The following is a 13,893-nucleotide window of genomic DNA, read 5'->3' on the forward strand; positions in this document are numbered from 1 at the left end:
AACGATTTGAAAAATGACATTTATTGCTACATTATTATTTTTGACACATGCCTGTAGGCTACTTCAAACTGTACACATACTGTACATGTTATGATAGGAGTATTTCAGATTATTTCTGGGTTGTTTTTTTTTTAGTATCATCTGTTCGTTGGTGTGATAAGTAAACAAGACATCAATTATTCTGTAACACTGTATTGCTCAGAGCATGAAATTTGAGCTACATCTAGTAAACTGCACTAAAATGTTCTTCCTGTGTAAAATCAGTGACAAAAGCAAACAGAGACATGATGGATTTTACAATATTTGTATAAAAGATAACTTACATAACTTAGAAAACTGAAAAGTTCTATTAAAAACTCAAACATGCAAAGAGCTTGTCTGACTACATGTGAAGAGCAATGATTACACTGAGAAGAGGAGGGATTCTGTCCACCAGTGTTTCAGTAAGTGTAATCCTGTTAACAGTGCAATAACACAAACTTATTAGGACAAATTTACAAATAACAGATGATGCCCGCATGTTAAAGAACATTCTTGGAGGTCTGTTCATTCACAGAATGGTCAAACCTCTGCAATATTCACACACAACCTCCACCCGTACACACACGCAACACACAGGTCAAATGAAATCTGCTGTCTGAAACACAAATATGGGAATGTCAAGTCCTCTGAGCTCGGTGGAAGATAGTGATACACTTTAAAAGTCAGTCAGAAACATATCAAACTGCAGACGGCGCCTCGTCACTACTGGGTTTCACCCGTTCAGATATATTCCAACAGAAGGATCATCAATAAATATACAAAATATATACAAAACATCTGCAGCTTACAATGCATTTGTCTCTTACAAGTAAAGTTCAGGCACAAAGTTAGAAGTCCGGCTGGGGAAGCGAGGAGATGATTGTTCAACTGCATCACACTTTCTAACGAGAGAGGACGACCTCTCCGCTCCGGTCCAAATTCAGAAGAAACGCTGGACACCCAGAACAGCTGGATGCTCCTGGGATGCTCTTCATTCAACATCTGGACGTCAAAGACACACTGGCATCACAAATAATGACAATTTTATACAAATATTATAAATGGATTTTTGAAGAACTTCATCTAAATATATTTATTTTTTGTTTTAAATAGAAATATCCACCAGTTTAGATTGTGGTTAGATTTTTTTTTTAGAATTTGTTTTTGTGTCCTGAAAATCCCGTAGCATGCATGTATCAGTTTGTTTGTCAGTGATGTAAAACTGCATAAGTTAATGTTAAATACTTGATGTGGTCACTATCGGGTGCTCAGAGGTGGCCCATGGGGTTTGCCGGGTCTGTCAGACTGGGATGGAAAGCGAGATGCATGGACTGAGGATCGGTCATGACGGCCGACGCCTTCTCCTCCTCTCTCCTCCGCAGACACGCCGCCTTCGGGTTCAGGTTCCTCTCTGGGGGAATCAAACGATAACCGTTCAGTAACAAATCAGCCAATTAATGTGATGAAATGAAGAAATTGAGACATCTGGTGGTAAATGGATATTACTGTTAATCACTCCCATGTGTCAGGCTCTCTCAGACTTTTCAGTTGTGGGAAACTTCTCAAAAATACCTTTTCCGCTTTGGATGACGCCTTTGCTGACATTATTGGTCAATGGCAAATTAAATAAACTGCTGTCAGCCAAGACAAGTAAGAAATAGTCCAGTTCTCCTCACAGGGCTTTTAATGTGATATGTTAAAAAAATACTCATATTTTAACCTTAGCAATGACTCAAAAGACAAGATGCTATGCAGGAGATGTCATTCGTGGTGCATTTTTACATTATAGAACTTTTACCAGATTCTACAGTTCTCATAGTGCTGTGGAGCATTTGAGCATCTTTTATTTTGTTTGACTATCTTGTACCACATCAGTGTTGTTTTTTTTTTGGCCACAGCAGGCAGCTGAAAAACCTCAAAGACTCACTAAATGGCAGACAAAGTGATCGGCAGAGCATTTAGCAGCTAATGAGCCACATAAATTCCTTAAGGTAATTTGGTGGAGACCAAAAACAGAGCAAAAAGGGGGGTGACTCTGGACGCATTTTTTCTCAGGTGGGTCGAAGCACAACCCTGAGTGAATGCTAATGATCCTCATCATCTGCAACTGCTATCAGCTTCACCATCTCAGTTCTATAAAGTGAGAACGTCTGCTTTGTTTGCAGCTTACTGTGCTGCCCTCATGTGGTCAAAACTGAATACATGAGTTCAACAAAATGAATGCAAAAAAGGCATGACTAAAAATAATTGAAGGGTATTTCTTTTTATAAATTAAAAGCATTAAAGCATGTCTAGTTGTCTTCATTTATTCTAAAGTGTCAAAGAGGTGTCATCCCTTCCCAGTGTGGTGGGATCTTCAGAGAGGAGAACAGCAGCACCTCCCTGCAGCAAAGATGCACTGACCTCTGACTTGCTGTTCCAGGCTGAGGATCACCGCCACAGCCTGGTGCAGCACCAGCAGTTTGGTCTGCGGCTTCTCGCTCTTCAGGTGCAGCTGACACATGTGACCGAGCTCCTTGAAGGCCTCGTTGATGTCCCGAACACGCAGACGTTCGCGGGCATTGTTGGCCATCCTCCTCTCCCGCTCGCGCTCGGCCTTCTGCTCCGGACTCAGGTCCTCGTCCTCATGGATGCTACAACATTAAAACGTGCAGATTTAAAACTGATGTCCAAAGTGAAGGGAGGCAGACTGTGGAAAGTTATACTGTGGATTTCTCTGCCCTCTGCTGGTTGATGAGCAAAGATGATCTTGTTCAGTCTCCTGAGGTCATCTGACTCTCATTTGTTCTGCAAAAACTGTTTTACATGAAACACAGGCGACGGCTCATGTAATCAGACCCATGATTAACAATCTCCCATCGGAGCATTTGTGTTTAAAACCACTTTTTTATTTTTTTTAGAAAATCCATCCTCAGTCAATGTCCACTCCTAGTCCCACATTTGCACAATTTTCCTGCTTTCTTTTCTGTTATTTTATCATTTGGTTTGAATAAAAAAAACAAAACAAGCAATGCCCAAAAGAAAATTGTTGCTGGAGGTCATCCACATACGTCAGTACTGATATCCCTCAACTAGATTATGGATCTAAATAAAAAGAAAACATGCACTCAGACATCAGAGCTGATGTCAAGAAGAAGTTTGGCCCGAAGTGACCTCTGTGGGCAGAGACACCAGGACATGTACTCGACGCTGTGAGCTTTTCAAGACGCACAGTTTGGTTGTAAATCTCCGACTTTATACATTTCCAGTGACTGACTTGAAACACTTAGTAGATTAATTTGGCCAACTGAAGATAAATCTGCAACAGTATGAATGAAGAATGGTGCAAAAAAATACCAAACATTCCCTGTTTGCAATTTCTCATCAGTGATAATTTGCTCCATTTCTTTCTTTTTTTTTCACATTTAAATGCCTTTGGGTTCATGACATTCTACATTTTATAGGTTGAATGATTAATCAAGAAAAATAAATCATCAGATCAAAGAAGCCGCAAATAATGCAAGAGAAGAAAAGCTCGGCATGAACTGTGTTTCACTCTTAATGGCTACTGGGGTGATGACTTATTATGGTCTGCTTTGTCTTTTGTTTTTTTTTCTTGATATAACCCCACAACCAAAATACATCTTTGTGTCACTGACGTCTTTATCACAAAGCGTGCGTCCTGGTAGCTGTTCTTATTCTTCTTTGTTCTTTGTTCATCTAATTCATTGCAACTTAAAGCAACACCAAGAAGAAATATGAGGCAGAGCTAAACAGGCTCAACTCGACACAGCTGTCCTTCACAGCGGGGGGCTCACAGTGTTTTAAATTAGTGCAACCAAAAGGCAAGAAGGTTTCTCTTCTTCTTCTTGCTTTCGAGGCCAGGGACTTTTATTTGATCGTGTGTAGCGTAGTGACATTAAATAAACAGTGAACCAACTGTCATTTGTGTTTATTTTCCTCTATTAATCACATTAGTCACAATGCATTCTTTTATTTGTTCGCCTTAATTCATATTTTTATTGTAGATCATTAATCATGCAGCCCACAAACATCTCTACATACAGGCCTGGCTGTTCAGATTCAGGAGTCTGGGGCACAAAATAGTTATTTTTCTAACAGTTTCCTTTTCCATTGCGGGGCTGTTTACCTGTCTCCTTGTGTTTTGTGTTCGCTCTCCTCATCTGATCTCTGGCTGTCGGAGCTGTGACCGTGATTTGTGTGCATCATCTCCTCCCTTTCCACGCTTTCCATCTTAAGCTCCAGATTACCCTGAACTCCCAGACCACCTGTGGAGAGATCACAGCGAATATAAAATCATATTATAGCTGGAAAGGCTTCAAGAGCGCAGGCAGAGGAGGTGAAACACACGAATCCGGTGATAGATGAGAGGGATAACTCACCTCTGCCTCCTCCTTGCGCCGGCTGCAGCGTGGCCCTCTGTCTGGCCGGGTACGGGTGGCCATTTTGTGTGCGACTCTGGAAGGCCGAGTGGTTGTTGTTCATACTGACAGCTTCAACCTTTATGACAAACAAAGAACTGCATGAGTAAAAAAAAAAGGTAATATTCATGCATTCAACAGCCCACGTTGGAGAATTCAGCAGATGAGGATCCTATAATGTGGAGCATTAATGATCATGTGGCTCCATAAATCTTCCTAAGACAGTCGGTCACATACAATATCCAGCTCTTGCATCCACTAACAAGTGAGTCACAAAACCAACATCTGCCCTCTCATTTCCGAAGTGACCCCGAGCAGATCTCTCGCTCTACAGAATTAATTTAATCTCAGACAATCTTAATCCGTCTCTTAAAACTACTACATACTCCCTAAACATACCCCTAATTCTCTTCAGGAATGATTCGCTCCTAACTGACAGCATCCTTTGGAAAAAAAATAAAAGTGTGAGAATTTAATACCCCCCTCCCCCTCAAAGGATTAAACTAAAAACCCCGTGCCCCTGCATGTACTTCCACTCCAGCTGGGCTAAAATCCCCTGGTCTGCTCGAAGGGAAACACGCTTGGATGGGAGTGCACGACGCCGCCGTCCCCCATCGCCCCACAGTGGAATTAGAGTCCGCACATACTGTACGTTTCCCATGCAAGGACGACACATCGCAGCGCTCTCCCATTGTGCTCAGTTTCCGATTTCAAGGACAACCACCTTTACATGGGGACAACATGCAGACGTAGCGGGTGGAAAATTCCTGAAATTGAATACCAGCACGCACTCACACACACGCAACATGGAATTTCCATACACACTGGCCTGTCCTGCTTTAAATACTTCAAAGTAATGGTTGTTAACCATGGCTGGAGGGTGACAGGAGAGTGGCAGAGTGCTGGCAGAGCCCGGGTGGCCGTGGTGGGTCTGGTTCAGCAGACCGTGGATGTCGGGGGGCAGAGCGGCTGTAGGACCCACAGCGTGGTTCCTCAGGACGTGGATCACATCGTCCAGTCTGTCCAGGCGGTCCTCCACCTGAGACTGGAAACAGCAGGAAACAGTCCTGAGACACAGGCTAAAGATAAGACAGTCTTTGAAAGATAAGATCACAATGAAGAGTAAAGCTAATCTTTTCCCTCCAAAAAAAAAAAAAAAAAAGGAAATTTTAGCAGTTTGAATTCAGTTTAGAGTGAGATTGCCAAGTCTAAGTTTTAACATAAATTACAGAAATGTTCTAGTAATAGTTGAATATTAATGGCAATGGGCGTATTCACTAATTGACAAAATCAATGCAACTATGATTTATGATTGTTAAATATGAAGCTACACTCAACAGTTGATTAGCTTAGCTTAGCTTAGCTTAGCACATGACTGGAAACAAGGAAACACCTACTGTTGATCTGTTTTGTGACAGTGAACGGAACAAAAACACTCTAAAACTACATTTGGGGTTTTTAGACTTCAGATTTTGTATGGATTAAATATAGGGTGACCATATGGTCATGACCCAAAACCAGGACACTCAACCCAGCCTTGAGATACTCAAATGATACTTGAAGTTTACTCAAAGATGCCTTATCATTTCAATACATTTAAAGTATGCCTCCTCCAGGGCAGGACCAGGACATTTTCATCACTTTTTAAAAAACAACCAGGACAGCCAGGACAGGATGTGAAAACAGGACATGTCTGAGGAAAACAGGATGTTTGGTCACCCTGTTAAATAAACAAACCATAACTTTTTACGTAGTGAGCATTAGAGGTTCTGATTGTCATATTTTGTTACCTTTGGACAAAGCCAGATTTTCTGCTTATGCTAAGCTAAGCTAAGATGCTGTAGCTGCAATTTTAATGGACAGAGACAATACTGCTATTGATCTCAGCTCAAGTAAAATAAGCTTATTTCCCAAATATTCTGAATCAAAATAAGCTTTATTGGTCAAGTATGTGTTCATATTTAAAGAAAATGACTCTTTTTTGCTGTTGTTGTTGATGTTTTTGTTCTCAAAGTACTTAAATAGAAAAAAAAATGCTACTATACTATGTAAAGCTATAGATTATGTGTAAAAGTGAACCAAAGGTTTAGTACAAGTAGAAATATTATTGCATAATAGAAGTTATTTATTTCTTTATTGCTTAAGATTTGTGTGTTGTTTGCTTTTTCAGTTTTCACCCAGTTTTGGTTTCTGCTGGATGTTTGTTACTAAAATCCATCCATCCATTATCTATACACCGCTTCATCCTCACAAGGGTCATGGGGGGCTGGAGTCTATCCCAGCTGACTTAGGGTGAAGGCAGGGGACACTCTGGACAGGTCACCAGTCCATCTTGTTACTAAAATGTATTTATTTGATTTTATGCAAACTCTCTTGAATTTAATTTTTTTCAAATATGTTTTTATTTTTATATATCCACACATGTATTGGCTTGATATGTTACAATAAATAATCTAAACTTGTAAACACATCAGATCAGCTCTTTACCAGTGATATAAGTGAAGACTCATAATGTGGCGACACCGGTGCCGGAACGGAGCTGCGGGGCCACATATTGGTACCTGAGAGGACAAAAACAACCAAAACAGGACATGAAGACACAGGAATATACAGGAATTAAAATCATATTTCAGTAATGCATCACCAGGCTGCAGGCTTTTGTTTCAATGTACCTGCAGGTTCAGCTGCGTTCGGCAGCGGAGACGGAGACCTCACCGGTGTGGACGAGCTGGAGGGGAAGCTGCTGCTGGTGTGATCGGGGGAATAAATCTGATAGCAGACAGCGAGAGGGAGAGAGAGGAAGAGTGGGAGCAGTGAGACCGGGGCATGGATCATTTTAAAAGCACAACTTGTCATTTCTGTGCAGGGTTTTACAGCTGCTGCCACAACCTTTGGAGCGGGCTCGTAAGCTGAACTAAACTCATCAATTCTGGTCATTTTACTAGTCAGCAGCCAATAAAAAGTCTTGCAGCACGAAAGTAGTCCTTCTTTAATATGCACTGATCTGTTGCTAGCCGGGAGGAAGCTTTGCATTATACCACTGGGGCTCTCAGGACTTGGTTTTATGCTCTGACCTGGCTGTTTGAACATAACGGGGCAGAGATGAACGGGTCTAATGGGATTGAGGTGGTGCCTACTTACAGAGGCCAGAGCTTTGCCCAAGGTGTCGCCTGTCTGTGATGCTCCTGACACATTTCCTTGGCTCCCTGAGACTGAATAAAAAAAACATTTATTAAAAGAATGTAGAAAAAGTAGCAATCAAATCAGAGAAAAAATGCACTTTTCCTCACCTGCAGAGTTCTCTGAGGTGTTGATTGACGGGGTGCGAGCTACTGTGTTGTTGCGATGAAAGGTGGACATGGGCGGAAGACCCCTGTTCATGTCAGCAGCCATCACCGAATGCGGAGAGTAATCCTGAACGAGACGCAGGCACACGGTTAAAACCAAAGAGGGTCAGACAGCTCAACATCCAACAACCTGGAGGTAAATCTCACCAGGTGACTGTGTGTCGGCTGCAGGCTGCTGTAGCTGGCCGGCTGTGTTTGGTGGGTTGTGGCTGCTCCCAGCGCACCTTCATAGCCCTGCTGGTTCAGCCCGTTTACAGCATTCCAGATGTCAGGTGAATTGCTCATCCCCTCTAAAATGAATAACGATATGTTATAGTCAGCACTGGAACAGCATCTCAAACAGCCCGGTGGCCTCTATGAAAACAATGAAGTCCAATCACAGAGTTTCACAGATTGAATTAAAGCTAAAAACAGGAAATGGGTGGACAACACCAATTAATGTCTCTGATGTGACAATGTTTATGGGAATTTTAGAACGTGCCAAGTTTGGCTCTTTATAATATGTAAACTTGTTCTTTTTAATCTCAATTTGCCGTGAAATTACGTACAGACATCGAGAGGATAATTCGTATTAGTGATCTCTGAATCTTCACGTAGCAGAAAATGTATAAAATCTAACAAAATATCTAAACAACTACAACATGCATTGGTAGAAATACTGACTGGTGTTTCCAGGATGACTAATACCACTGACTCTGGTGAGCCTGCAAGTCACAGATTATATACAAAGAACGGATGCAGCCTTCTGGTCTGAAAAATTAAGTGGCTTAAACCCGCAGTCTTTCTAACAACCAGCAGGGGGCAACTCCTCAAAGAAGTCTGATCGTATAGAAATCTATGACAAAATGACGCTATTTCTCACTTGATTTGTTACCTCAGCAAACATTTTCCTAATAGGATTATGGTCTCAGTCCTTAGGGTCAAGTCTCCTTTAATAAGGCACAGTGTTCAATTTGCAAATTATGGTCCCAGTCAGAGTAAAGCAGATGACAAAGTAGGGCATGTGAGCTACCCTGTGATTAAGAAAGCGCTACTGTACAGGCTGTTTTCAAGTCAGATCAAACCAAGTTTAGCTTTAAAAGACCAAGACGTCTACATCTAAATTCCAAACTTAGGCTACATCCATCTTTTATATCCAGTCTATCGTCAAACTTTTCTTCTCATGCCACCACAAGGTCCACATTTGAGATTTTGATTAACTGTTCCAACAACTTTAAATTTGGTACACATATAACGTCTTACTCAAAATGAATTGCAGTTATTTTGGTGACCTCTTGACTTTTCAAATTGTGCCACCATGAGGCTGAATCTTAAATTTGTCCAACACTTTGCTTTATGACAAGAAAAAAACAATGTCCTCATGTTAAACTAAGATGGTGCACAAGGTTTTACCTGCTTGAAGCAGAGTACAGCCCCAAGCATGGCGGTAGGTTGTTTGATAGTGTCTTTGTTATCATGAAGTGACATTTTGGTTTGATGTAATTAATTTCCTCTCTTATAAATTTGGAACTGATTATGATTGGAAAACTGTAATTTATCTGACTCTATAGAGGAAAAGGCTAAACCACTGTTGCACATGTAGAAACAGACAAAGCAGGCCACTGGTGTGTGTTCATGTGGTGGAGGTGGTTAATCAAACTCCAACTTGATGTCTTGTATTTGTGTGCCAACTTAGTAAAGGGATGACAGCTTCGAATGAATACCGAACCAAAGCAAAAATATTCTATGGATGGATAAACATAATCATTCGGGAAGGTCTGAGCTCACCGAAGAATGTGCTTGCGAACACATTGTTGGGGGCCTTGGTTGACGGATGTGACAATGAGTTCTGGTTGATGTTGTCAGTGCTGGGAGACTGCCCATAAACCTAAAAAAAAAAAAAAGATAAATAATAAAGAAGATACGTAAAGGGAGAAACACAAGGTTACGTACACAAACACTAATTTGAATGTGTATCAGTCGTGGCGATCTGACAAACGTGTGAATACTGCGAGCGCGAGCTGAAGCAACAGTATTACGAAAACAAAGCAGAGAGCTGATGCACACTTAGAGCTATTGCGATAATCCATAAGCTGCAGATCCATGCACCTCCTCATCCGGATTTAGGAACCATTCACCATGAGAAATCCCTGCCCTAATCATGATCAGGTTCGGCTGGCTTCAGAAGACTGGGATACAATTCTCCCCCCTCAAACAAAAATTGAATTCCAAGCCTTTCTCATGATTTGTCCTCAGAAAGAAGCCAAACAGAGAAGTGAGTCTCACCCTAATGATCCTCCCCAGCAGGAAACTAAATATTAATAACAAACAAATCGAAGAATTAAAAATGCCTTCAGCGTATGTGGATTTTTTCTTTTTTTTTTTTTTTGCTTTTAATTGTGAAGTGCAGGACCACAAACGGCGCATATGCACACAAAACACACCAACACATGCTCAATCACTCAAACACACCAAGAGGTCTGGGCTGCACCTGCACCTCTCTCGATTGCTTTGATGTGCCCCAGGAAATGAAAATAAACCTCCCTGCGCAGCATCAATGGGGTGTCAGTTACCCGGACGACAAGTTCTGTAAAGCAGGCTATTAAAGACTCTCTTGAGTATGCCTGTGCAAGCACACTCGCACGCACGCACAAAGCCACACGCATTTAAGCACACGCACACACACACACACACACACACACACACAGCCGTGACCCTGGCTGGCATGAGTCCCATGGTGATTGTGGGCTAGGCCAAACAGAGGAGCCCCTGTCGACACTGGGCCCGTCTGAGCCGCCATGGGCAGCATATGGCAGAGGATAAAGCCAATTGTCCTTCTTACCATCAGCATAGCAGGCGACCCGTTAATAATGGTCACACCCCCGCCCCAGCACGCCCTCTCTGGCCCCCGCTGGAGAGGGGCCGTCACCATGGCATCCTCTTTTAGCATAGCATTGATTTAGGAACCATCAATCATGGAATCACAAATGATAAAGGACTTTTTTTTTCTTCTTCTTCTTTTAAAGAAGATGGAATACTATAAATTAATATCTGCTCGAAACAACAATCTCATTTAAGTGTCCTTGATGTCACTATATCAGCTGAATTTCTTTTATTTTCAGTTAAAAAAAAATATGCATAAAGTCACACAAATAAAAAGGACAAACAGCTACAGTCCCATTGTGAATGCACACGGCATTATGATGCTAGATGAGTGAAATATCAACTTGCTATTCAAGGCCCATCCTGTGCTCCACCATGGCCAACTCCAGCCACATGCAACCAATTTTCTGCCTCTGTGATCCACGATGTCTGGATATGGTTAGTCTCACAGAGATCAAAGCTGCCTTTGATAATGGCTGCAGTGGTGGAGGGACTGCTCCAACATAGCGGGGTTAAATCAAATAGAAATAGCAGCAATCTGCTTCATGTCAAGATGTTTTCTGCTGCCAGGCTTGACTACATGGTACTCAGCAAACAGGAAGAAGCACGAGAGTCTCGCTGGTGCATTTTAACAGTTTCTTTTTTTTCAACCTAAAACCAGCAGCCAGTTGACATGTTACAGTACTCAGCTAATGAATGTGGATGTTGTTTTAAATGTGCATGGGGAGTTTGAATAAATTATGATTTAAATGGTGTTATAATAAACATTAAAATGATCAGTTGGAGAACTCACTGAGATTTTAACCTCATGATGTCACACAAACTTAACTCTCCCAAGTTCAATAAAAAGCTTCACAGATCATAAAGCTCCTTCTCCCTTTTATTCCTCACTGACACACGTGAAACAATCTCACATCCTCTCAAATGTTACACGCAAAGTCAGGAAACATCCCCAACAACTCTTAAGAAATTAGAAAAATGTTAACTTTTACACCAGTTCTACCAGCAATCCCATAATGATGCACACACACAAAAAAAATACAGAACATATGATTCAACCAGTAAACAAACAAACAACAGCATCATCATCATGGCCAAACACACTGACATGTCAGAGAAACACACAGAAAACATGTACTCACTGGTTTCATGTTGTAGCAGTACATCAATGAGTTGTTGCCTGTGCCAGAGACAGGATGAGCACAGTACATAACTCTGTCTGGTTCAGTGCAAGACTCCAAGCTTCACAATACAGTCCACACACAGCTCCTCTGTCCGTGTCTCTACTCATGTGTATATAGACCACATGCACTCCTTCTCCTAACCTACCCCTGCTGGTCATGCAGCTACCCGCAGACAACTTATGCAAATCAGGGCTGGACCATTTCAGGGCAGCAGAGAGGGGTGGCCAATGGTTGGTGCTATAACTGTAGAGTGGACATTAACATTGAGAGCATCCTTCTTTCTTTTCTTTTTTTTTGTTAACAGAGGAAATGCTGCTGTTGAACAAACACACATTGGCTTGCTTTTTTTTTTCTCCTGTTCAGTGTGTTGACCGTGAAGGAGGTTGTGCAAGAAAAACATCATAAAAACAACTGAAACTTGCAATAATCAGGGAATCCCCCACCCATGCATGAGCAAACACCACCACACCAGAGCAAAGGGAGGCATCATCATAATGTGGTTATACTTTTTTTTGTTTTGTTTTGTTTTGTTTCAGCTGGAGGGTTTTCATTGTATTCCCATGTCATCCCGGGTTGTGCAAAATCATACGCAAGTAAAACCCAGAAATCCCTCCTCAGCACCGGCGAGCGGCGATGACGGCACCAAGATAATCTCCTGTTAGACAGGTAGAGGTTTCCAGTAAACAGAGGATACCACACCCTTGTCTGACCTACATTTACAAATAGAACCAAGTGTTAATTTGTAGGCACGTGTGGCGTGGCGAGCTCCTCCAACGGCTGGGTTAAAGGTTATTTATACTGTAGTCTGTCTGGGTGATCTGCTAACGTATAACATTAGACAGTCAGACTTCCTGTTTGAGGTCAAATCCACTGTCTGCTGCCCTACAGCTGATTCCTGCACAGTGCAAAGAAGCAGTTTCTCTGAAAAAAATCCCTGAGCTGTCCACATTTAACAGACCAAACAGAAGGCTGACCTATCGCCATGCACCGTTTGTTGCTTTAGTGAGACGCATAAGAGAGGAAGAAAACAGTACAGTTGGCTCGATGCACAGAGCCGCAGTGTGGCACGCTGTCCTGGCAGAGCATTTTGTCCTACAGAGACCTCACAAGGATCCAATCAAATAGTTCCGACTGAGACAAAGTCTTTGTCTTTAACAAATTGTGTTACCAACTCTCCTGTGTTCACACTAAACCCACAGGAGACTGGGTGCTCGAGCATCCCACAATCTTTCATCTGCTTCTATTTAAAACTTTAATTAAACGCATACCATGGCTGCACACTTTGTCATGTTTGATGCAGGTTGAAAATATTCAGCATATATTTGTAAAATTGTTTCTGACTGCATTTATTTTGTCTTTAAAGAACTGATGCTATCCAACAAATATGATGAGAAAAGTGATTTTTTTTTTTTAACAGGAGGCTCCTAAGTAGAAGTTTTGCTGCAGAAACTGTAACAAACTGATCTGAGAGCAGGAAAAAAAAAACACTGTTGTCTGCTTGTTTCAATCCGTCTAAAGGTGAGCCGTGCAGTCCGCTCAGCTTCCTTAAAGTCAAAGACTAATCCTGACTATCCACGCTAGAGTTAACTGGGTTAGCAGGTCAGTCACTTCATCTGAGCAGTTCTCTGTGGACGTAACACATGTCCTAAGATGTTATTTTAAATGTAAAACATTTTTTTTAAAACGCAGGTCGTAGCGAGAAAGCTCTCTCACTGCTGTCTTAAGAAGAAATGTTAAAGAAAATTCAGAATATTTCTGACAGATAATCCAGCTGTACTGATGGCTACTGGATGACCTTTTCCTCTCACAGAGATCAGTCCTTCTATCTGACACACTGAGCCTCCACAACACACACGTATCTTGGGTAAATGATCCAAGAGCAAATATATACCGTCCCCTAACCCTGAACTTTGCATCAATCTTGCTTAATTGCAGTCTTGTCAGAAGTGTGATTATTCAAACAGGTAATGCAAATGTTAATGAGTTCAAATTTGCATATCTTTATTTTCCCATGGTTGAAATGTCATTGGTTATGACGCTCTACAATGAAGAATGTCA

The 13,893-nt window shown here is 41.7% G+C and overlaps 1 protein-coding gene across 1 annotated transcript; it reads right to left on the minus strand.

Annotated features, from left to right (window-relative positions):
* On the minus strand, positions 1–11,935 carry LOC103363839 (transcription factor 12-like). The gene is made up of 13 exons (XM_008290775.1): positions 11,794–11,935; positions 9,557–9,656; positions 7,937–8,079; positions 7,733–7,856; positions 7,584–7,654; positions 7,115–7,211; positions 6,930–7,003; positions 5,311–5,487; positions 4,404–4,521; positions 4,151–4,289; positions 2,425–2,654; positions 1,267–1,432; positions 1–1,023 (listed from the first exon to the last, which is right to left on the minus strand). Exons 1-12 carry the CDS (start codon positions 11,860–11,862, stop codon positions 1,290–1,292), a joined length of 1,485 nt encoding a protein of 494 aa, XP_008288997.1. The 5' UTR covers positions 11,863–11,935; the 3' UTR covers positions 1–1,023; positions 1,267–1,289.
* Positions 11,936–13,893: the final 1,958 nt, after the last annotated feature.

The sequence above is a fragment of the Stegastes partitus genome, unplaced genomic scaffold (genome assembly GCF_000690725.1).
Source record: "Stegastes partitus isolate 25-593 unplaced genomic scaffold, Stegastes_partitus-1.0.2 Scaffold694, whole genome shotgun sequence".
Lineage (NCBI taxonomy): Eukaryota > Metazoa > Chordata > Actinopteri > Pomacentridae > Stegastes > Stegastes partitus.

What these genes read in the sequence shown, in the direction of transcription:
- LOC103363839 (XM_008290775.1), bottom strand. Translation starts at nt 11,862, where the DNA reads ATGTACTGTGCTCATCCTGTCTCTGGCACAGGCAACAACTCATTGATG. An exon ending in GTTCGCAAGCACATTCTTCG is followed by an intron (nt 8,080 to 9,556) that starts GTGAGCTCAGAC and finishes TATTCATTTTAG; the next exon opens with AGGGGATGAGCAATTCACCT. An exon ending in CCTGTCACCCTCCAGCCATG is followed by an intron (nt 4,522 to 5,310) that starts GTTAACAACCAT and finishes TTTGTCATAAAG; the next exon opens with GTTGAAGCTGTCAGTATGAA.